This window comes from Marmota monax, unplaced genomic scaffold, assembly GCF_021218885.2.
Source record: "Marmota monax isolate L192 unplaced genomic scaffold, Marmota_monax_Labrador192_F-V1.1 WCK01_AAM20220418_F8-fsc00041, whole genome shotgun sequence".
Taxonomy (NCBI): Eukaryota; Metazoa; Chordata; class Mammalia; order Rodentia; family Sciuridae; genus Marmota; species Marmota monax.
The window spans coordinates 15,257,403-15,281,047 of NW_026695238.1; the positions used below are offsets into that span (position 1 = coordinate 15,257,403).

At 52.0% G+C, this 23,645-nt stretch overlaps 1 protein-coding gene across 1 annotated transcript in view; it reads left to right on the top strand.

Annotated features, from left to right (window-relative positions):
* Inpp5d (inositol polyphosphate-5-phosphatase D) overlaps positions 1 to 21,505 on the top strand; it is a 109,532-nt gene extending 88,027 nt beyond the window's left edge. The window contains exons 18-27 of the mRNA XM_046439562.2: positions 1,968 to 2,049; positions 4,203 to 4,292; positions 6,306 to 6,419; positions 7,865 to 7,947; positions 10,038 to 10,125; positions 11,196 to 11,345; positions 13,612 to 13,708; positions 15,484 to 15,756; positions 18,937 to 19,543; positions 20,362 to 21,505. Of these exons, the coding sequence (XP_046295518.1) occupies positions 1,968 to 2,049; positions 4,203 to 4,292; positions 6,306 to 6,419; positions 7,865 to 7,947; positions 10,038 to 10,125; positions 11,196 to 11,345; positions 13,612 to 13,708; positions 15,484 to 15,756; positions 18,937 to 19,543; positions 20,362 to 20,364 (1,587 nt within the window). The 3' untranslated portion in view covers positions 20,365 to 21,505. The remainder of the gene's footprint in view (positions 1 to 1,967; positions 2,050 to 4,202; positions 4,293 to 6,305; positions 6,420 to 7,864; positions 7,948 to 10,037; positions 10,126 to 11,195; positions 11,346 to 13,611; positions 13,709 to 15,483; positions 15,757 to 18,936; positions 19,544 to 20,361) is intronic.
* Positions 21,506 to 23,645: the final 2,140 nt, after the last annotated feature.

A 23,645-nucleotide genomic window follows, 5' to 3' on the forward strand; every position in this document is an offset into this window, starting at 1 on the left:
TCAAAGGTGAATAAGACGCCTGCCCCAGGGAGTCTATAGTAGGAAAGACCAGGCAAATGTGCAGTGACTGCAACTGGGACAGACATGGTTCTGCCAAGTCAAAAAGGAGCAGTCCAGGGAGGAAGTGGCCACTGGGGCAGGGAAGGAGCCAGAGGCTTGTTAGAGATGACCTTGGAGGTGCTTGAAGGGCAGCCATGACCAGGGGAGCAGGGGAATAAGCACTTGGGGCTGGAGGAGAAGCGAGTGCGAGGAGCCGGAGCTGGTGGAGGTTTGGCTGGACTTTGAAGAGACACTTTGAATAGAATCTATGAGATGAAATGAGACGAGAGGCTAAGGGTGGTTCTTCCCGCTGATGTGCAGATGAATCCCTGGTGAAGGTTTTCAGAAATGTAGATGCCTGAGCCTCATCCCCAGAGGTTCTGATGCAACAGGTAGGGGCGGCCCTGACCTCTGTAGGTTTATGGAGGTCCACAGGAGACAGCAATGTTAAGTGTCTGGTAGCATCCACAAAAACCAAACATTCCCTTATTTATGATTCAGGAATCTACTTCGGTGTATACTTAAAATTAAAAAATACTGGTGCATTTGTTCATCAAAAGATAAATGCAAGAGGCGGGCATGGTGGCATGTGCCTGTAATCCCTCCAGCTCCAGAGGCTGAGGCAGGAGGATCAAAAGTTCAAAGGCAGCCTCAGCAACTTGGCAAGGCCCTAAGCAACTTAGTGAGAATACTATTTCAACATTTCTTAAAATGAAGGAACTTTTTACAAGCAACAATAGGGATGAAAGGGCCAGACCCCAAAACAGATACTGAGCAAGTCCATTGATGTGAGTTGAAGACTGGGCAGAATCAACTGAGGGAGACCTTAGTCCCCATGGTGTCCTCCTGAGGAGGGGGGGTCTTCACAAGGAAGGCGCGTGCGGGAACCTCCCGGGGTGACGTGAACCATTCCTGATGTGGACAGTGGCTTAGCAGGTATACCCAAGGTAAAAATTCACTGCATGTGAGCTGATCTCAAGTTAGGGGCAGACGATAATGTGCTAATCCAGAAAATGAAGGCTGCGAACCAGAACATTCTTGAAAGAAATTTGGTTCGAAAAAAAGAAAAAAGCAAGGGTAGGCTCTTTTAGGAAAGTACTTTGAGCTTCCTTCCTTCCTTCCTTCCTTCCTTCCTTCCTTCCTTCCTTCCTTCCAGCAGGGATTGAACTCAGGGGCAGTCAACCATTGAGCCACATCCCCAGCCCTCTGTTGTATTTTATTTAGAGACAGGGTCTCACTGAGTTGCTCATTGCCTTGCCCTTGCTGAGGCTGGCTTTGAACTTGTGATCCTTCTGTCTCAGCCTCCCGAGCCACTTGGATTACAGTTGTGCACCACCGTGCCTGGCATGCCTGGAGATATAGAGACAAAAAAGAAAGAGCTAAGCCTGGGGAATAAGAATATTGACTAAGGAGGGTTCTTGGCTTGCCCCCTTGCCTGTCCATTACACCTGATGGGTGTCTTGCTCAGCACCATAGCCTGAGGCCCAGGAGGGGCTCCTCCTGTATTAGATTCTGTTTGAATGATTCTGTGGGTGTTGGGGACCATGGCTGAGGTATATTTTTAAAGCAAGCAGCAGGAGAAGATGATGGGGACTGGATTGAATAGAAGTAGACGGTTTCTTTGAAACAGAGGAGGTGAGGATGCAGAAATGCTAAGGTGGTGAGGAGAGCAGGTGCAGAGAGCAGGGAGGTGAACAGGTCTTACTCAGAAACAGGGATGAGGACCTCTCGACATGTGGGACACAGCAGTGCCATTGGGAATTGAGGCAGGTTAAACATTTAACACCACCAATGGGGAAAATCTATGAAGAACCAATAGCAGTTGAATTTGAGGATTGCAGAAGCCACCAGTTGACCTTTTTTTAAAAAAAAACTGATTTAAAATAAAAAAATAGCAGGTCTTTTCAACACGTGACTTTGATTTACAGATGAAGTACAACTTGCCCTCCTGGTGTGACCGAGTCCTTTGGAAGTCTTACCCACTGGTACATGTGGTGTGTCAGTCTTATGGTGAGTGGAAACAGGGTCGGAAGGTCTGGCCACACGTTGGGAAGGCCTCAGTCAGCTCATCTGCAAGATGGGGAGCCCGAAGGAGTTGACATATCCCATCCATGTTGGGGCTGTAGCACAATAAATGGTCCCTGCTTTTTGTGACTTCTGAATTTTGAGCCCCTTCCCCGCTTTAAAATATTTTTTTTTAGTTACAGATGGACACAGTACCTTTATTTTATTCATTTTTTTTAAGAGAGAGAGAATTTTTAATATTTATTGTTTTCGGCAGATACAACATCTTTATTTTATTTTTAATGTGGAGCTTAACATCGAACCCAGCACCACATGCAGGCCAGGCAAGCGCGCTACCCCTTGAGCCACATCCCCAGCCCCTTATTCATTTATTTTCATGTGGTGGTGAAGATCAAAACTAGTGCCTCACACATGCTGGGCAAGTGCTGTACCACTGAGCCCCAGCCCCAGCCCCAAGACCTTTGGAACAAAAAAAAGAAATTCAGTTTTACTTCTTTTGAAAAGGACTATATTAACTTTGAGTATATGAAATTGGTGTTTTGTAGTTCAGAAATGGTCAAATACTGGGCATTCATATGGTTCAACTTGATACATGTCATAAAGTACTTACACACATTTGTACAGATAAATACTGAGTTAAGGGCTGGGGATGTGGCTCAAGCGGTAGCGTGCTCGCCTGGCATGCGTGCGGCCCGGGTTCGATCCTCAGCACCACATACAAACAAAGATGTTGTGTCCGCTGAAAACTAAAAAATAAACATTAAAAAAATTCTCTCTAAAAAAAAAAACTGAGTTAAATCAGTGAAAAAGACATAATACCCAGGGGTGGGGTACACACCTGTAATCCCAGCACCAGAAGGCTGAGGCAGGAGGACTGCAAGGTCGAGGCCAGCCTTGGCAACTTAGTAAGACCTTATTTTGAAATAAGGGACTGTCTCAAAATAAGGGCTAGAGATGTAACTCAGTGGTTGAGCATCCCTGGGTTCAATCTCCGGGACAAGGGGAGGGGATTATAATAAACAATACTAAAATAAAGTAAATAATTTGTAGAATACATTCCCAAAATGATTAAGAAATAATTGTTGAACCTTGAAGTTTAAGGGATGTCAGGTGACATCACCCAGCATGTTTAGTCTTAAACCTACAGATTAGTTTCCATTACTTGCAGAGAGAGAGCTTAAAAATTTATGGAGCAGAGTCATTTTGAATACTGAGAATCATGGTGTTAATTAAGACGTTGCAAATTCCCAGACAGTGGCGTCCCTGGCACTGCCCATGAGCAGTCCCAGGCCAGAGGCCCCTCCCTGATGGGCCTCATGATCCCAGCCCCTCCAGTTGGGGGCCCCTCATGGTGAGGAGAGGAATAGGAGGGGTCATGCCTCTGCCGTTGGCTGCCTTTGTGATCGCCTCTCTGGAGGCCAGCAAACCCCGGCATTGAGCTCTGGGCCCATATGCTGAGCTGATACCTGTTCTTTTTGTCTGTGTATGTCACCTGCTCCCCAGAAGGGCCCAGAGCAACTACCCCAGGATAGTTTAACCCGTGGACCCTGCTTATTTGGCTCTGTCTCCCAGAAGTGGCCTCACTAGATGAACTTCACACAAGGCCACCTTCCCTCCCACATCCACAGCCAGGGCACCGCTCTAGTCTCCTCCCTCTATTCCCTCCATGTCCCCCTCCACCCCTGAGCTTACCTGAGGGCCTGTGACCCCTTCCCAGCCCCACACGGGGCCAATTGCATCAGCATTTCTCCTTCTCACCTCTGCAGACCCCAGGGCAGTTCTTACTTCTAGGAAGATTCGGCCCTCTGCCTCCATCAGCCACCTGTGCAGAGAGCCAGGCGACAGTGGAGGTCTTCCAGTTACCACTTCCTACTTCAGTGTCTTAAAACAACAAATGTATCTTTGCTCCCTGTTCCCTGGGCTGGACTGGATTGGGCCGCTGGTGTCTGGTGTTGGCTGCGCACGCTCAGGCAGGAGCCCTGGGGTTGGCCGGCATCGGCAGGGGTCTTGGTCTCAGCGCTGCTACCCACCCTCCGGCTTCTCAGCTTCAGGTCTCCGCCTGTCCCTGCGGTGGGTTCGCCATCTGCAGCTTGACCAGATGGCGAACCTCGCTTAGAAATGCCCTCCCCTCCCTGCAGGCAGTACCAGCGACATCATGACCAGTGATCACAGCCCTGTCTTCGCCACATTCGAGGCAGGGGTCACCTCCCAGTTTGTCTCCAAGAATGGTAAGCAGTGAGCAGTGCCCCTTTCTCTGTTTTCCTCAAAGATAAAGGGTCTTGGGGACTTGCCTTCTGGTTGCAGCCATCCGTTGTCTGTTGGAAGAAGGCTGTGCTTCAGGACAGATCCAGTCTGTCATGTCCAGGCCACATCACAATTTCAAATACTCTATTTGGCAAATGCAGCAGCCTTTGACACTTTGAAATGTAGTCTGAAAAACAGGAAATCAGTGTCTACTGAGGTGTAGCTGTTTACCACCAACGATGATTCTGGGCGTGCAGGATAGGAATGAACATTCATCAGTGATGTGTTCTAATATGTTTTAAAATTTGTCTCTTGTAAGTGAGTCCATTGGTTTACCATTCAGTATGGTGGTGTATCCTTCCTTACACTCACGTTTTTAAAGTGAGTCTCTTTTAGGTAAATACTGGTATGGTTACAAAGTAGGTCTGATGGTAAAAATATTTGAAGATGGGCGTAGATGGCTGAGTCGTGGGAAATACTGGAGTAAGTGATACTTAGATTTGCAGGTAGTTTCTCAGATCTTCCCCGGCTGCCAGGCGACCCTCGTCCCGGTAGGTATGTGTCCATCCAGCCTGCGGCCTGGGTATCCAGGGGCTCGGTTGCCATCTCTGCACCTCCCTATTCTGTGCAGCATACAATTCAGGCTCATTTACAAAGGCTGAGTGTGGGGGACCTAGGTACAGGCAGCGGGAGGCTGTCTGGCTCTGTGCCCTTTGTCAGGAGGGATGGAGGTAAGGCTGGGACACCCCCCGGAATGCTTTTCCCATGGTACGGGCCTGACACGTGGGGCCCCAGCAGTGTGACCTTCCCTCTCTACCAGTCTTGGCCTCCCTCTGGCCTCCTTCCCAGCTCTGCCTCTGTGTTGAGAGCCACAGCCAAAGGGGCCCCAGCAAACTTCCAGCTGCCAGCAAACTTCCAGCTACTGGCTGATGATTGGCTCACAGCGGCCCCAGCAACATCTAGCTGATTGGCTCCTCTGCGGTGATGCTCATTGGACTGTTTCCCTGCCCTTTCAGACCACGGAGCTGCTCATTGGGGGACTTTTTTGGCTCCGCCCACGTGACCCAGCCAATCGGCCTCAAGAGCAGGAGGATTGTGGGAGGTGGAGAGAAGCTTGTGTGGGAGAGAGAGGCTTGGGGAAAGCCGGTGGTGGCAGTTGAGGCTCTGAGGGTTTTTCCTGAGAGACTATTTTGTTTGTCGTGTGTGGTTCTAAAAATAAAGTTAGTTTCTTTTGACAAGTGGCTCCTGATTGTGCCCAGCCAGACTGCGGCATTTGGTGGCCCGTACGGGGACACCAAACTTCCAGCTGCTAGCACCTCTGTGCTCCACAGAACCTTCTAGCCTTTAGGTTCCCCTCCCCCTTGCTCCCACCCATCTGCACTTTCCCTGAGCTCCTGCAGCCCTGATGGGCTGGCGGTGTCTCCTCCCCGTCTCTTGCTGGTTGGAGTGTCCTCACTGTTGGGACCAGTCAGTACATGGAGGTGCTCAAAAATACTGGTTACCTGGGTTGAGCTTTGATGGCTTATGTACCAGAGCAGCCTTCGAAGGAGAAAGAAGAGAAGGAAGAATGTGAGGAATAGAGAAAGGAGATATTTGTTCTTGTTCTCAAGTGGCTCAGAATTTACATGGATGGTCCGAACCCTTGTTTAAACCCTTGTTCCCAAGGCTACACAGCTTCAGTAGCAAAACCAAGAGTAGATCTTGGCTCGTTGAACTCTTTTTTCTTTCCATTCTGCTCCCCACATGGCCAGCCCATGATTGATCAGAGAGGTTGTAACTGTCATCTGGAACACTCAGCAGGGGCGGTGGATTTCATTGTAGCCTCACCTCAAGGAAAACTTTGCCTTCCTCCTCCTCTCCCCTTCCTGGGACTGTAAGCAGGAGCTCAGCCTGGGGAAAGAGCACCCAGAGGAAAGAAACCTTGGTGAACAGCCGACAGGACATGCTGCACCTCCAGGCACACTGCGCCCCTCAATCCCCATCTTCACCTGTTCCAGGTCCCGGGACTGTCGACAGCCAAGGGCAGATCGAGTTCCTCGAGTGCTATGCCACGTTGAAGACCAAGTCCCAAACTAAATTCTACCTGGAATTCCACTCGAGCTGTTTAGAGAGTAAGTGGTCTTTTGGGTGGGACAGGCCACCACTCTTTTTTGGAGGGGTGGGAGGTACTGGGGATTGAACTCAGGGGCACTCCACCACTGAGCCACATCCCCAGCCCTTTTTTGTATTTTATTTAGAGAGGGTCTCGCTGAGTTGCTCAGTGCCTCACTTAGTTGCTGAGGCTGGCTTTGAACTCACGATCTTCCTGCCTCAGCCTCCTGAGCCACTGAGATTACAGGCATGCGCCACAGCGCCTAGCCAGGCCACCTCTCTTTCTCATAATCCTTTTCATAAGTGGTGTCCCACTCCATTTCTCCTTTCACTGGAGAGGACTCTCTGATGGGCCTCCGTGGGGTCAGAGAAATGGGGCTGCTGTGGGAGGGCCCAGGGCACAACCTGCAGCCATTGGTGTTCGGACCTCTCAGCCCCTAGGAACCTGTGGCTCCTCTCCTGGCCCCTCAGCACACTATAACTCCGTTAGTTTGCCCCATGCTGGGCTCTGACTCAGCCAGAGAGTTTGGGGCAAAGTTCTGGAGCTTGTAAAGGCCAGCACAGGGCCTGAACAGCTGCTGCCACCAACCTACCATCGCCCTGGCCCCTGTTGCTCTGTACGTATCACCAGCATCTTTCCCCAGTGGCCCGTAGCATCCAAAAGCAAGCCAGAGCTGGACAGCCTCCTCAGCTGGCAGCATTTAACACCAACTGTGTTTAGGAAACACCCTTTCTGGGTGACATTTCTAGACAGATTGCCTCCAGCTCTTCCAAGGCAGGAGATGTGCATGATTCCTAGTTCTCACTGGGTTGGTCTGGATAGTGGCGCGGAAGAGGGAGGGGGTTAACTGCACAATGGAGGCGTAGCTGTGCTGCTTCCAGAAATCAGGAATGCTGCCAGGTATACTTCTGCCCCCTGTGTCCCTTCCTCCTTGGTCTCAGTAAGACCCAGTCCTGGTGATAGAACAGCCTTTGCCGCTAAGTCCCCAGGACCCTGTTCACCAAGCAGGGTCAGAGCAGTTCCAAAAAGGTTGAGGATTTTTTGCATGGTGTCTTTAATAAACTCTCGAGACATTTGCATACATTTCTATGGAAACAGCATATTAGGAAGCTTAAATTAGAATTTCAAAAGGCTGCTATCCTGAGTGGCGTGGGACGAGCTGTCATGTTTCCTAATCTTCTTGCCTGTGATGTGATGATTTCTCTGTTGCCCAGTTTGTTGCAGAGAGCCGATAAGGAGGGGGGATCTCCTTGATTTGCCTAAAAATACTTAGACCATTTTGGCAAATGACCATTCCCTGCACAGAAACAGAATCCCCTACAAGCCTGATTTCTAAATGCAGCTGAGGCCCCCAAAGATTTAAGAGGAGGGGGACCATCTTCCTTGGCTGGGGGACACCCCAAGGTACCTCTGGGTCTCGTCCTGGCCCTGTCTTCCCCACACAGTCCTCTTGTCCTCCAACAGGTTTTGTCAAGAGCCAGGAAGGAGAAAATGAAGAGGGGAGCGAAGGGGAGCTGCTCGTGAGGTTTGGCGACACCCTTCCCAAGGTAATCCAAGAAGAGGAAGTTCCCGGGGGATTTCGTAGACACAGGGCAGCTATCCTGGCCCAGGGCAGAGCTGTGACCTGGCGGCCCCATGGATCATAGAAGGGATCTTAAGGAAGATTTGTCTTACCATGTGGCTTTGCCGAGAAGGAAACTGAGGTGCAGGGTCAGAGGCGCATTCGTGAGTGGCAGAGCCAGGACTGGATGCCCCAGGTGCCCTTCTGTGCTCCTTCCCCTGTTCAGTGCTGGCTCACGGGTCAAGTGAAAGCTAGAGAGCAGCGGGTGGCTCCTAGCTGTACACTGTGCATGCAGTAAGTGCTCGAGGTGGCTGCAGCCCAGGTGAGCCAGGGCGCATTGCAAACCCGAAGGCCAGCCTCAGTGGGAGCATCGGCCTTATGTATAAAGAGGTTTTCCACAAAACGGCTTTTGTGCTGCTAAATTGACAGTGGAGGTGTTGGCTGTCATTAAACACGAGCTCCTTGGGTGTTGCAGATGTTTGTGCTGGGAATACGGTGGAGTAGAACACCTCTCCTTTCTCACATCGTGAGAAGGGCACAAGAAGTCGAGTCTGGGGCCAGGTGGGTCTCACAGGAGGTGGGGTCTCCTGGACTCCCTGGAAGGTTCCCCCAGAGGGGTAACACCTGAAGTGGCTTTAAGTAGGTGGAGGGACCTGGTTTCTCCTGAGGCTGGGATGGGTCAAAGGCAGGTTTGGGGAGGCTGAGCTACCCATGCTGGCACTGACCGTGATTGGAACCAACTCTTGGCCAATAAGGAGGCTCTATCCTCTAGTCTGTGTCCCCTCTCCTCTGTCCTGCTGCCACCTCCCAAGAGTCTCTACTTCTGTCTCCTGCTAATGGATCTTTCTGGAGTGCCTGTCCCGCCCTTGGCATCCACCTGTTTATCAGGCTGACATCAAGGTGCCAGGTTGGGTGGCCTCCCAAGCCTCATCTGCTGCTCCCACAGCACCTCAGGGCCTTCACCCAACTCTGCGCCAGACCTTCCACCTTGACTTCTGCCTCTGCTTCTTCTCTCCCTCTAAATCCTTGCAGCCCAGAGAGGATGGGGTCCTGTGTTGGCAAACCTGGCCCTGGCCCTGTCCCTAGGTCTAACTTGGAGCCAGACATCACTACCTGTCAGTGAGCAGAGTGGTGGGTGCAGTGCTTGAACCCCAGGATGCCTCAGCCTACTGCGATTTCCAGTTATTTTTCTGGAACCTTCTGAATAGAAAAATAGCAAGTCCATCCTGATATGATGCCAGGAGCACTGCACCAGGGGACCAGCCTGGAGCAGCATGTGACCTTGTTACTAGGCCCCTCTGTGTTGGAGTCATAAGTTGCAGCTGGTATATAGGAGCCATGGGCACACAGAGCTCCTCCCTGTACTGGCTCCACCCCGCCCTCCACAGGTGAGGTTTACAGTTCACCCAGCAGAGCACAAAGCCTGGCACGGACCTGCCCCCAAGCTAGGGGCCTCCAGGAACCCCCAGGCCCTGGCCCTTCTTATAGCAGGAGGTTGGGGACAGCTAGAATGAGGAGTCTGTATCTGTCAATCACTAAGCCCCTCCTCCAGCAACCTGAAGGACACTCCTGGCCCAACAAGATGGGAGTCTGCTTCAGGGAGACACAGGCCTCCTCCTTCCCAGGTTGGGTCAGGCCTCTGGTGTCAGCAATGATGTAACCCACAGGCCTATGAGAGATTGAGGGGCAGGGCAGTGGCCTGCCAGGGGGAGTGTGGGGCTGAGTGGACCCAGGAGTCATTTCAGTCATTCCTGGCCCCTGGCCCATCTCCCAAGGCCCTGAAATATGCAAAGGAGGGGGATAGAGGAAGGGAGGCGATATGGACCTAGGAAGCCTGAGTGCAGGTGGCAGGGTACAGGGAAGAGGCACTGACCAGGGAGGGTGGGCCTCCCAGTTCCCACCTGCGCTCTCCATCACAGAGAGCTGAGAGTTGAATCTGCCTGATAAAGAACAACTTGTGTCCTGTTTCCCCATGTGCCCCCCCATTGATAGTGGAGACTCTCGTCCACCTGTCCACCCACGTGTTTCCTCACCTGCCCCCACCTGTTGACTTGAATCCTTGCCTCCCCTCTGCAGCTGAAGCCCATTATCTCTGACCCTGAGTACCTGCTGGATCAGCACATCCTCATCAGCATTAAGTCCTCTGATAGTGACGAGTCCTACGGTAAGCATCCTAGACAGGGACAGGCCACCTGGGAGCCTGCAGCCTCCAGCAAGGAGGCGGTGCCATCTCCTCCGAGGGAGGGTGACCTGCCACTCCCATCTGTCCTCCTACTGCGCCTGTCCTGTCCTGGGGCTGCTCTTAAAGGGGCCTTTACTAGAGGTTCACTGCTCCTGTCCCATGAAACCTCTGCAACAGCAACTGCAACTTCTCCCACCCAGCACCTTCCCCTGGGTCAAGCCTGTGGCAGGTGCTTTGCGGGTGTTACTTGATTTAATCCTGATGAGAGCTACAAAGTAGATACTATTTATTCCCCAGTGAATAGGTACAAACTCAGGCTCAGATCAAGTCACTTGAGAAGTTGCACAGGTACTGACTGACTTGAGTCCTGACTTGAAGCCAGATCTGCAAGCATTGCTGTGCTTCTCATGTGTCCCCAGCCAGTCCCTCCCTCCTGGACAAGCCAGCTTCCCACGTCATTTCTTTTTAAATTTTTTTAGAGGTTATTTATTTATTTATTTTTTACAGTACTGGGGATTGAACTCAGGGGTGCCTACCACTGAGCTACACCCCCAGCCCTTTTTTTGTTAGGGTCTCAGTAGGTTGCTGAGGCTGGTCTCGAATGTGTGATCCTCCTGCCTCAGCCTCCAAAATCCCTGGGATTACAGGCTTGCCCCTCTCTGCCTGACTATTTTAGGTTTTTTCTTTGTGCAGAAGTTTTAAACTTGTCTATATGCCCGTCTTATCATTTCTTACATTGCTTTGAACCTTGGGAAGTTAGCATCCCCTAGAGCAAACAGGTTAGCATTTAATTCTGGTTTGTTGCTGGCTTTTCTAGGATTTAATTCTTCTTTTCACATTGACTAATCCATGGAGATTTCATTTTGCTGTGAGATTTGAGTCACTTGTCCCAAATTGCTGTGGTTGTTCTAAAGGTTTAGTGACGGGGTCTCTGCCTGGCCACGGTGTCCGAGGATTGACTACAGTGGTCAAGCCGTGTCCGGCTCATGCTCGGTGCTTCTCCTGTGAAATGGTCTGGTCTTGACAGGGCTGTTCTCTCCCTTTCCCCCCAGGTGAGGGCTGCATTGCTCTTCGGTTGGAGGCCACAGAAACCCAGCTGCCCATCCATACCCCTCTCACCCACCATGGAGAGATGACAGGCCATTTCCAGGGGCAGATTAAGCTGCAGACCTCCCAGGGCAAGAAGAGGGAGAAGCTCTACGGTGAGTGAGCCCCAGCCCTGGTCACCTCCTGTGCTAGGGACAGCCTTGTGCCTTCTCTCAGCAAAGCTTTCCACTGCAACCTCGAACAGAACCCAGCTTGGAAAGCTTCTAAGTCCAGTGACCCACTTCTACCTTCTTCAAGAGCTTCTCGAGAACCCCAGTGCCCGGCAGCCCAGGTCACGCTTGCCAAACTTGGTCAGCTTCCATTTTCAAGGGCACAAAGCTTATGAAGTTTACAGAGCTCCTGCTGTCACCTCTTCTTGGCCTTTAGGCCTTGCCACCTCCTGTTAGGCCTCCACCAAGATTGCAAAACCAACCTACCTGGTGTGAAACCTACCTCTCCAGGCCACCAGGCAGAGGAGACCAAAGCTCTGCCGCAGTTGAGATTTGGAATCTTCCTGCTCTTCCCGTGGCCATATAATGCCCACTCACATGAGCAACATACCCTCATACCTACCGACACCTCTCCTCGGGTTGCCCGCCCAGGGTGCTGGACCTCCCCATTGGCTTTCATCCACCAATGAAATGCACCTAGAAGAGCCCCGCCCCACCCCCTGTCCTCAGCACATGTCATTGGCTTTTCCCTGACCCAGCTGCCTCCAGAATGGCATCTTCCTGTCTTCTGTGTGCTCACACCCTTTTCAACTTGAGCTCAAATCCTTCTCTCTTGTTAAATGCCACTTACTTTGACTGGCTGTTGGGAGGGTTCATTTATTGTGGCTCTCAAAAATGACACCACATGCCAGGTATTACACCTGAAATCCCAATGGCTCAAGTGGCTGGGACAGGAGGATCATAAATTCAGAGCCAGACTGAGGCCCTAAGCAACCAGTGAGACCCTGTCTCAGAATAAAAAATAAAGGGCTGGGGATGTGGCTCAGTGGTTAAGTAAGTGCCTGGTACCAAAAAAGAAAAAGACTCCAGGATTGGGGACAAAGCTCAGTGATACAGTGAGCAGGTATGCAGAAGGCCCTGGGTTTGATCCCCAGCACTGCAGATGATGGTGGTGATGATGATGATAAATGGCACCAACACAGCCACATTCTGTGACCAATATTCATTCCAGGCGTTAACACCAGCCTGAGAAGCCATTCCCTTTTAGAACCTAGTGAAGACCCTGTTGATCATCTCTTTAACTAAAAATTGTCACCACCCTATTATAAGGATACAGAACGAGGCCAAGAGGCTGGGTGCAGTGATTCATATGTTTAATCAGCAACTCAGGAGGCTAATATAGAAGGATCCCAAGTTCAAGATCAGCCTCAGCAACTTATTGAGGCCCTCTTTTGAAAAGGACTGGGGATGTAATTCAGTGGTAAAGCACCCTGGGTTCAATCCCCCCAGTACCAAAGAAAAATAGTATAGTGAGAACACAGAGTGTATCTAGATTCGAATTTGTAATTTTTCTCTTATTCTGCCAAAAATTTATCAAATGTCTCTTCCTTTTTACACAGGGAACAAATGATCTCCCCCCAACCCCACTTTTTCTCTTTAATTTTTGCTTTAGAGAATTCAAATGACAATACCTAAATGAATTAGGCTTGCACTGAATTCTTGATAATAAGCAGAATGATCCGCTCATAAACATTATCTCATTTATCTCTCACAATAGCCCTGGGAGCCCAGTGTGGTTATCTGTGTTTGGCAGGTGGGGAAACAGGCAGGGGCTACCCGCCTGGCTGAAGCTCAGAGCCCTGGTGAGTGGCTGAGCCAGGTTCCCTCCAGTGCCAGACGTGGACTGCTCAGTATGATGGTTTTCCTGCCTCTCCTTCATTGTGTGTGGAAGGTGTGATGTCCCCACACCAGGAGGTGCCCTGGCCCAACTCGGGGTGCTGCCTCTGGGCCGTGGTTCCCCCTTTGCCCTGGGGAAGCTCTTTCTCTTGCAGGGTTGGGCTGCAATGAAGGTGGGATCCCGGCTCCCCATTAGCCCCAGGGAGAGGTTGGCTATAAGTACCAGATGCTCTTGTGAAGCCACCTGTTATGTTCACTTTGTCCTAATCTGACAAGAATTGTTGGCCTGTTTTGTCCTTTGTGGAGGTCAAGTTGAAAATGTCACATGAAAGGACAACTCTGGGTCACATGTGCCAGTTCTCCCTCTGGAGGCATGGCAGACATAATTAATCCATCGCTGAACTCTTGTGAGGCCTAGAATCTTGCTGAGAGCACCTTCCCAGGTAGCCGCTCTTCATCTCCAGCTTCTGCCGGTAAGTGGACGACACTTTGCTCCCCTGGCCCTCATGTGCTCTTTCTGACCCTTGCCTTCCAGACTTCGTGAAGACAGAGCGAGATGAATCCAGTGGGCCCAAGGGCTCGAAGAGCCTCACCAGCCATGAGCTCGTGAAGCAGTGGGAGCCTGCCAGCAGGTAGGGCAGGGGTTCCAGGGCTCACCGCACACCAGCTCAGCTGTGCGGACCAGGGCCGAGGACAAAGTGAGCTGGCGCCCACAGACTCCAGGGTGGAGGAGGGAGGAGGCTCAGGACCAAGAAGACTACTCTCCTGCCCTTGACTCCTCTGTCTTCTGACCACAAAGCCTCTCGCTGGGGAGGTCAGCGTGTCAGCAGTGAAGCCAAGACCCTGCTGTCTGGAAGTTCAGTTCAGCTCAACCAGTGTTCGTTGAGCACCTACTGTGTGTCAGATTCTAGAGACATCAAGGCCAAGTGTGTGCAGTCCCCAGCTTGGGAACTCCCTGCCTACCTGGCTGACAGAAGGGTGTGTGCTCCTGGAAGAAGCAATTGCCGAGGCCACTGAGTGACTCCAAGGCAACATATGCGTGCCGTGTCTCCCCTGAGACCAGAGACGTGGGCAGTTGTGGGGTCCTTGGCCAACAAACCTGTTCTGCTACTAAGCGGAGCAGGCACTGGGGAACATGCACACGGGTTGCTCTTGATGGGCTGAGCTGGGAACAATCTGCACATTGAAGTCTATAGTACTGGAGGCAGCAGGGTCACCTCAATTTGCTGACGGGGTCTAGAGTCTCCTGGCCAGCCCACCTGTCCTCCTGCCTCTAGTCCCCACCCTGCCTGTCCTTCCTGCCCTTGCTCCCTTGTACACAGCAGCTCCCTCTCCAGCACATACCCTGTCCCCTTCCCTGGCTGATGTCATGCCGTGGGCACGGAAGTTCCCCTTTCACTCTTCCCTCATCACCCGTCAAAGAACACATCCTAGCTCTAAAGTGTCTGCCCGGTTCCAGAATCAGGAGGCCCACAGGGGAAAGAGTCCTTCCCATTTTGACCAGCACCGGACCAGCCTTGCCTCTCCTCGTGGGCGGGTAGGGGTAAGGGAAAGACAGACGGGGCTGCAGGGGCTCCTCACAACCCGCGTACTCAGTCAGTTCTCTGGAGATGCTTCCGAGCACAGAGGCAGCGTGCAGCATGTGTGACTGTTGGGGTTACCTCACCCAAACCTGGGCCAGCCCCTCTACAGTTTTAATCCCACTGCCCATGAGCAGCTCCAGCATTGACCTCTGTGACCTTGCACTTGCTTCCCATTCTGATGCTGTGCGCCTTATCCCAGAGGACTCTGCCAGAGTCTGCTCTGAAATTACCCTCCTTCCTACCCCACCCACCCTGTCCACCTCCCACAGATCCCAGGCTTGGCCTGCCAGCTTCTCATTCCATTCTCCTATCTGCTCACTGGTCTTTAGAACTTCTTGGGTCAGGCCGAGCCGCTCTGGCCTCAGGGCCTTTGCACTGTTACCTCTACCCAGCACCTCCTCCCCTACTTTCTATTGTATCTGTGTCTTTTCTTATCTCAGCTAAAAGAGCAACTCCTCCATTAGGCCTTGTCTGGCTCCACTGCCCCTGGTCCCAACCCCCTGATTCTTGTTACTTCAGCACAATATAAATATCCTGTCTGACTGCCACTGAGCTTGTTCAGTGTGGGTCTCTCCCAACAGATGTGAGTTTTGTGAGAACAGAATCAGGGCTGCCTTTTTCCCAATCACACCCCTGCTCCCGGTTCCAGGCCGGGTGCTCACTCAGCACCTACCACGTGGCAAGAGTCAATGAAAGATCTGGTGCCCCAGAAACAAAGCAGTTGAGGACCTGATGAGCCAGGGGACATCAGAGGGCACCATCATCAGATTGGTGCTGACCTTGAGAAGGGCCAAGCCCCCAGACACACCTCGTCTTTCCCGCAGGACCCCTCTGTGCAGTTCCTCCGGTGCCACTGAGCTCATCAACCCCAACTACATGGTGGGGCCCTTCGGGCAGTCCCTGCACATGAAGCAGACCCTGTCCCCAGACCAGCAGCTAACTGCGTGGAGCTATGACCAGCCACCCAAGGATTCCTCCCTGGGGTCTGGGAGGGGAGAAAGTCCCCCAACCCCTCCCTCCCAGCCACCTTTATCACCAAAGAAGTTTTCACCCTCCATAGCCCCCCGGGGGCCCTGCCTCAGGGCTCAGGAGTCAAGGTGAGTGTCCTCTTCATCTTGTCATTCCTGCTCTGGATTTCATTCTAGGGCAGCAGCCTGGGGAGGGTGGGGCTTGGGTCTGCTCTGTTCACTACTTACCCTCCAGCCTATTGGTGGAAGCTCCAAGTCCCAGCCCATTGGTGCAGCTTGATTTTAAAAGTTGGGGAATAGCTGGGTGCGGTGACGCACACCTGTAACCCCAGGGTTGGAAGGCTGAGGCAGGACAACCACAAGTTCAAAGCCAGCCTCAGCAACTTAGCGAGACCCTGTCTCAAAATTAAAAGGAGAAGGGGGGTGTGGCTCAGTGGTTAAGCACCTGTGGGTTCAATCCTTGGTACCAAAAAAAAAAAATGTTGGGGGATAGAGATTATTAAAGATACTATTAAGAAAAACAAGCTCCTGTCAGGTGCAGAGATGCATAAGAAATAAAAAGAATTGGGGTGTAGCTCAGTGGTAGCCTCCTGGGTTCAATCCCCAATGCTAAGAAAAAAAGAAAAAGAAAAGTGAATTTCTCCCCGGGCATCTCTGGCTCCCTGGAGGGAACCTAGAACAGGGGTGGGGATCACTCTGTAGAAGCCCGTCTCAACCCCAAGATCCCCTCTCTTTTTCTCCACCTGGAGGGCCCCTGCCTGTGTGCAGTCTCTCCTGCTGCATGCTATTAGAAAACTAGGACAGGGGTACGTAAGGGAGGTAGAGCAGCCAGCCCTGGGCTTTGAGGAAGTCACTCAGACTAGAAGTGGGCCAAGCAGGGTGGAGCTGCAGAGGAGACTGGCAGGGCCTCCAAGGACCTGAGTCTGCAATTTGAGGCCCAAAACAAAGCAGGGGCAGCCCCTGAGTTCTCGTAGGAATTCAGGACCGAGAGGCCTGTAAGTTTCCAGTCCTACAGGGTGACCGATGGACATGAAAAGTGCAGACCCCGTTAACAATGATTGAAGCTGTGCAAAACATGGCGAACCTCCTGTCCCCTCTGGGGCTGTTAGTACTGTCTTATCATGACCCCAAGCCTTGCTCTTGGCCTCATTCCCTGGCAGGGTTTGGTTTTTCCTTTTATCCATGAGGACATCAGTTCCACAGTGGTCGGGAGCCGATGCAGGGAGTGTAGTTTGAAATGCTGCTCTCCCGCAGCCCCCTCTGGCCTGGCAGGGTTTCCTCTGGATGGGGGACCAGGGGCAGTTGAAGATTTTGCCCTAGTGTCCATTTGGCAAAGGCCATTTCCTTGGCCCCAGAAATGGAAATGGAAGCAACTACAAAGAATAAGGAGCTAATATTTAAGTATCTTTGGGATCCTCCCCACTTTGCGGTACTAGGAATTGAACCCAGGTGTGCTCTACTACTGAGCTACATCCCCAGCCCCATTCATTCATTCATTTTTGTACTGGGGATTAATCCCAGGGGCATTTAACCACTGAGCCATATCGCTACCTAGGCCTTTTTATTTTTTATTTTGAGACAGGGTCTCACTAAGTTACTCAGAGCCTCGCCAAGTTGCTCAGGCTAGCTTGAACTTGACAGTACTCCTGTATCACCCTCTCCAGCTGCTGGGATTACAGGCATGTTTGTGCCTCCAAGTCCAGCTCATTTTTATTTTTACTTTTTATTTTTAAATTTTTTTGGTACCAAAGATTGAACCCAGGGGTGCTTAACCACTGAACCACGTCCCCGGCCCCTTTTTAGTTTTTATTTGGAGACAGAGTCTCACTAACTTGCTTAGAGTCTTACAAAGTTGCTGAAGCTGGCTTTGAACTTGTGACTCTCTGCCTCAGCCTCCCAAGCTGCTGGGGTTACAGGCATAAGCCACAGCCCCCAAATCCTTTTATTTTTTGTGTGAGACAAGTTCTCACTGAGTTGCCCAGATTGGTGTTGAACATGCAATCCTCAGTCTCCCCAAGTCATGGGCATTACAGGTGTGCACCATCACACCTAATATAAACATATCTTTGTTTAAGGGTCTGAACACAGCTTGGTAGGCAGCAGTTTTCCTCCAGCCCCACAGGTGAGAGCAGAATAGGGCATCTATAGGCAAGAGTCCCCCAGGTGGGGTTCTAAGTTCACTTCTCACCAAGGAGGTGATTCAAGGCAAGAACCTGGAAGATCCTGCCCTGCCTGTAGGTCCTAAGCCTCCAGGTCCCAGGCTCAGCCTGAATAATTACTGTGCACCGTCACCAGCACCTCAAGGTCCCCACCATTTCCCCAGGCCTGGGGTGGGGTGCCCACCTATCTGGGTTGCCCAGGACTGTTCCAGCTTTAGCACTAGAAGCTCCACCGCTTAGGAAACCCTTTAGTCCATTCTTCAGTCCTGGCGAAGGAGGACAATTGGTCACATCTGTCCAGGTTCCCTCTAGACCCCACCTGCCATTGGTTCCTTCCCACTGTGAGTTATGAGAGGAAGGAAACCGCACTCCCAGGATCCCTCTGGGGCAAGGACTTTGTCCCCTGGGAAGATCTGCGTTAATCTGGACGATGACCACCTGAGACATCGGATTTCTTTCTTTGCTTCACTGAAGCTCGGCTGTGCCTGGGGGAGCTTGTCACACTTTCTACGTGTTTAGTAGATGGAGCTTCTTGAGACCCTCAAGTAGCACAAGTGGTTACCTAGGAGGGTCAAATAGTTCATCTGGTCCCCTGCAAGGCTTCCATTTCCCTGAGCATCCAAGCAAGTGAAGGATCCCATAGGATTGCTGGAGATGGCACAGAAGCTGTGACAGTTCTCGGGAAGCCTGGAGACAGGGTCTGCCGGCAGTGAGGGCCATGGCCGGCTTTCCTGCTGAGGCTGGGGGTTGTTATTGGAGGTGCCATTTCAGTTCACCCTTCCGTTTCTACAAAACCCCACTGAAGTCCCCCTTGTTCGCAGATGCTCCAACTTTTGCTAGTGGATAATGTCCCAGGTCAGAACTGAAGTTGCTTGGGGGAACATAGAAAAACACAGTACCATCTATCTCCTCGTCTTTATTTCTTTAATTTTTTTATTGAAGTGAAATTCACATAACATAAAATTATCCATTTTAAAATGAACCGGTTGGTATTCAACACCAAAAATATGCCACCACCACCTCTAATTTCAAAACGTCTGTATCACCCCAAAACAAAAGCTCGCACCCATGAAGCAGCCCGTCCCCGCCGTCCTCTCTGTTAAAGAGCACGTTTCTTCCCGGCTCCCCTCCCCTCCCCTCTCTCCCCCAGCTGCCGGCCCAGCGACCTGGGGAAGATCCCCCCTGAAGCTCCTCCACCCGACGACTCACAGCTGACCAAGCCCGAGATGTTCGAGAACCCTCTGTACGGGTCCGTGAGCTCCTTCCCCAAGCTGGTTCCCAGGAAGGAGCAGGAGTCCCCCAAGTCGCTGCGGAAGGAGCCCGCAGCCTGCCTGGACCCTGGGGTCTCATCGCCCAGCATCGTGCTCACCAAAGCCCAGGAGGCCGAGGGCGGCAAAGGGACAGGCAAGCAGGGCCCCCCGTCCTTCCTCAGCCCCGCGCCCCGGCTGCGCTCCTTTACCTATTCATCCTCCGCCGAGGGCAGGGCGGCCGGCGGGGACAAGAGCCAAGGGAAGCCCAAGGCCCCTGCCAGCTCCCAAGCTCCGGTGCCAGCCAAGAGGCCCATCAAGCCTTCCAGGTCAGAAATGAGCCAGCAGACAGCGCCCACCCCGGCCCCACGGCCACCCCTGCCCGTCAAGAGCCCTGCAGTGCTACAGCTGCAGCAGTCCAGGGGCCGAGACTACCGTGACAACGCGGAGCTCCCCCACCACGGCAAGCACCGGCCCGAGGAGGGGCTCATCAGCAGGACCGCCATGCAGGTATGTTCATCGACGTGCCTGTGTGTATGTGTGCACGCGTGTGCGTTCACTTGTGTGCATGATCGTTCTGGGAGCTGCTCCATGAGGAAGAGCTAGAGCTAGGATTTGAACTTGAACCTGACTGTCCCCATGCCCTGACCTTCCACTGCCTCTGAATGATTGCTAAAAGGGACAGAGGAGGGGCCGTGCGTGGATGAACTCCTAGCCCTGTGGAGCTTAGAGCATTTGTGTTTCATTTGTGCATCCTTAGTGCCTGCATTCATAATGTTCCCTGTTGTTCAGAGACTTCAAACATAATCTCCCTTCCTATAAAATAGTGTGGTTTTTGTTAGTTTTTTTTATTTTTCTTAAGCAATACTAACAGTGGTTAGGAACGCCCTGGGGACTGGTGAAAACAGTGTTGAATCTGAATTTCAGCTCTCCTACTTCCTGGCTCTGTGCCTTGAGCCTCAGTTTACTTATTTATAAAAGGGAGCTATTAGTGGCATGTATCCTATAGATTTCTGGGGAGAACTGTTATATACTCTTATGTATTACTATGTATTATCTTTGTATGTTATACATACATATGACTTCATGGTAATAATATACAAATAACAAAGTTAACGATCTGTATGACTATTATTACATATAACATTGCATAATCATACAGGTATATGTCATATGTTGTGTGTAAAGTACTTAGAATAGTGTGGCTGGCTGTTTTCATGCCACAGGAAGGCTGACCTTGCCCACAGCACACAGTGTTGCTGGGCCACTTAGTCACACGTAGCCTAGTGAGAGTGAGCCCCTGACAACCCTCTGTTCTTGCCCCGCAGTGAAGTCCGTGGGGTGCTGCTGGCGACGGGAACCCAAAGGAGCAGCATGATGCCGGAAGCCACTCACAGCTCTGGAAGCCCCTCCCAGGACCCTCTGCTGCTCCCATCTAGCTTCCTGGGCAGGATTTTATTGGGGGTGGGGGAAGGGCCTCACTGCCTTGTGGTGGAGGAGCGAGCTGGCTGCCCCCTAGGAGCGGTGCTGAGGTTTAAAGGAAAATTCATACCAGACTTGGTTCCCATCTTGGTCTCCGTACTTGGAACCCCCGGACCTTGTTCTCGTCGCCCTTTCAAAGAAGGAAACTGAAGTGCCGACTCAAGGGTGGAATTATAAATAATAATAATAATAATATTAATAATAATAATAATGGACACATGGGTGGAGTCCTCACCACGTGCTGTGCTAAGTGCTTTACGAACACAGTGTCAGGATGACTCCAGGGTGGAGGCTCCAGCCAACTGGAACAGCTGCCCAGACCCTCCAGTTCAGAATGGTGTGTCCTAAATGGTTTGGACAAAGCATTAAGAAGGCCAGTATTCCCCAGAGCCAGAAAGGGGCTTGGCTGTAGGACCTGAATGGCTAGTTTGGGGTACAAGGAGCCAGATCCTTTCCAGCTTCAGTGATGTGAGCTGCTTCTGCGAACCAGGGGTCCAGCACAGTCCCCTGGGAGACAGGGCCTGGACAGTCAGCTCCAACTCTCCAGTTGGAGAGATCACGCCTCCACCTTGGCTGGAGATGTCAAGGCCCCTGCTGAGTCCAGTGCCAAATCCCTGCGCACTGCCTGAAGTGGGCAGCCACTGCCAGGCTTGGATGAGGCTGAGCACCCCGGCGCTTCTGTCTTGCTAAGGGACAAGTCTCCACTATTGCTCCAGAGGCCAAGCTCTCCAGCCCAGCTGCTGGAGAGGGTGGGCCTCTTGGTCCCAGGCTCTCAAACTAGTGCATCCTCTTTCCAAGCTCTGTGGCTTTTAGTCCTGTGTCCTTGGTTACTAGGAGAATAGATTGTTAATGCCTTCTCTTGTGGCTTTTTGACATAACAGAATTAATGTAGTAAACCAAATCCAGAGTGTGTGCAAGAATCCCTATGTGCCCCCAGGCGCCCACAGGCACCAGTCTGGGTGACCAATAAATTGTGCCTTTCTCTTCTTCCATCGGTGTGGCATTTTTCTCTGACACTCAGAGCCACACACACATTTCTGGAATGTGGGGGCACAGGAGGAGCAGTCAGGGAGGCTGGAATCAGTTGAGGATTCGTGTTGGTGACAAGAAAACATCACCCTCACCAGACGGACACTGGGACAGTCTTCTGTGGAGCCAGTTTGAGGTTGGGCATGGACAGGGCCAAGGGTAGGTGTCACTCCCTCCACACAGGTCTCTGGGGGACTCCAGGTTCCCTGCCACCACCCAACTTCCACAACCACCCTTGGGTGCCTGCTGTCCTACAGCACACAGTGCCTCCCTCCCAGCTTTTGTGACCAGAGCTGAAGCTCCAGAGACAAACACATGCAAACAACCCCTAGGTCACGGGCGCCCGAGTCAGAGGCCTTGCAAAGTGCCTGCACTGCCACTCTGGCCACCATAGGCTTCTCAGCATCTATCCTCTTGCAGACCCCAGGTGTGGACTGCAGGGATTAGAATCCTTGGCATTCTCAGAGCAAACCATCCATTCACTGCCTGCCACTGTGGCACACGCTGTGACAGAGCTGAGACCCGGCTGGAACCTGTCCTCTCACCCCTACTCAGGTGGGAGCTCCTTACTCTGCAGGGAACCTGACCCACATCCCCCACCCGCTGCATGCTGACCCAGTAGACAAAGGGCCGGGGCATAGAGAAAGCTGGAGACACCCCTATGTTCTTCAGCCTGCCCCCAGCCACCTCCTCATTGCTGAGGACCAGGAAACTGATGCCTATGGCCCTTGGGAACCCACCTGCTGCCGGGGCCGGCTGGCCTGCTGCATGAGGTCTAGGAGCAGCTCCACACGGGGTCAGCAGAGAGCCCACAGGGTGGACATCAAGCCTCCCCACCATTTCTTGGGTTCCCAGGAGAAGTGAGCAGAAGGGCACCAGCATGGAACACTCCTCATGCTCCCGGTCACCTTGACTGAGCCCTAGTCACCTGAGAAGATGCAGTGCCCCTCATCTCTTTCCCTCCACAGTGCAACATGTGCAGTCATGAGGACCTGGCTTTGTGCATGGACAGCCAGGCTCATGGATATCCAGAACTGGGATCAAGGCATGCCAGGCGAGCGCGCTACCGCTTGAGCCACATCCCCAGCCCCCAGCCACCTCTTGACCACTAACTGATCTGACCTCATATTCTTCACCAAGCTCTGTAACCAAAAAGGCAAATTCAATTAGGTTTTCCTCACAAAGCTGCCCCTTCTCTTGGATGAACCCATTGCCCCATCAGAGAGTGCAACCTACGATCTTTTTCTTTTAAGAAACAAAAGTTTGGGGCTGGGGCTTTAGCTCAGTGATAAAGCGCTTGCCTCCCATGTGAGAGGCACTAGGTTCGATTCTCAGCACCACATACAAATAAATAAAGATATTGTGTCCATCTACAACTAAAAAAAATTAAATAAAATAAAAAAAGAAAAGTTTTCTTTGCATGATTAGATGAAAACTGGTGGAAAGCTCCAGAACTTCTGCTGACAGGAAGGTGCTGCTGGTTTCCTGCAGCCGGCACCAGTCTCCAGGATGTGCCACATAGCCTGGAGGGCAGCCACTCTGCCCACGCCACCTGTGGGACTGGTAGCCTCTGCTCTCCAGGGCTTTGGTTGCTTTTCTGTGCCATTTTTTCCACCCACTGGGAGGGAAATTAGTGAGTCATTCAGAAAAGCTCTCTCCCACAGCTACCTTCCCTAACCCCAGCCTACCAGGTTCTGTCTTCCCAAGTTCTTAAAATAGCTCCTTTCTCTGCAAACTAATTTCCATGGAGACCCAACTTCAGGAAGGCCCTGAAGCTCTCTGTAAGACTCTCTGTAAGCTCAGTTCCAGTCCTCTCGCCAGCAGAGGCCCTTTCTAATGCAAATGCCTGGCCTCACCCCCACCACCACCCCCCAAGCTCCCATTTTGGGAAATCTGTACTGTGCAGGAACCACACTGGCATGTGGGGTCCAGGTATGGACCATCTATGTTCTGATCTGTTCTCTCGCAGCTCCCAGCTGACCCAACCACTGGGCCTAATGTGTACACACACACTCATGTCCTCCATCACCCATTCAAAATGCGTGCTGGGCCTACGGAGGCCATGGGGTGGGGACCTCAGTGGCCCTGGGTCAGACAGAAA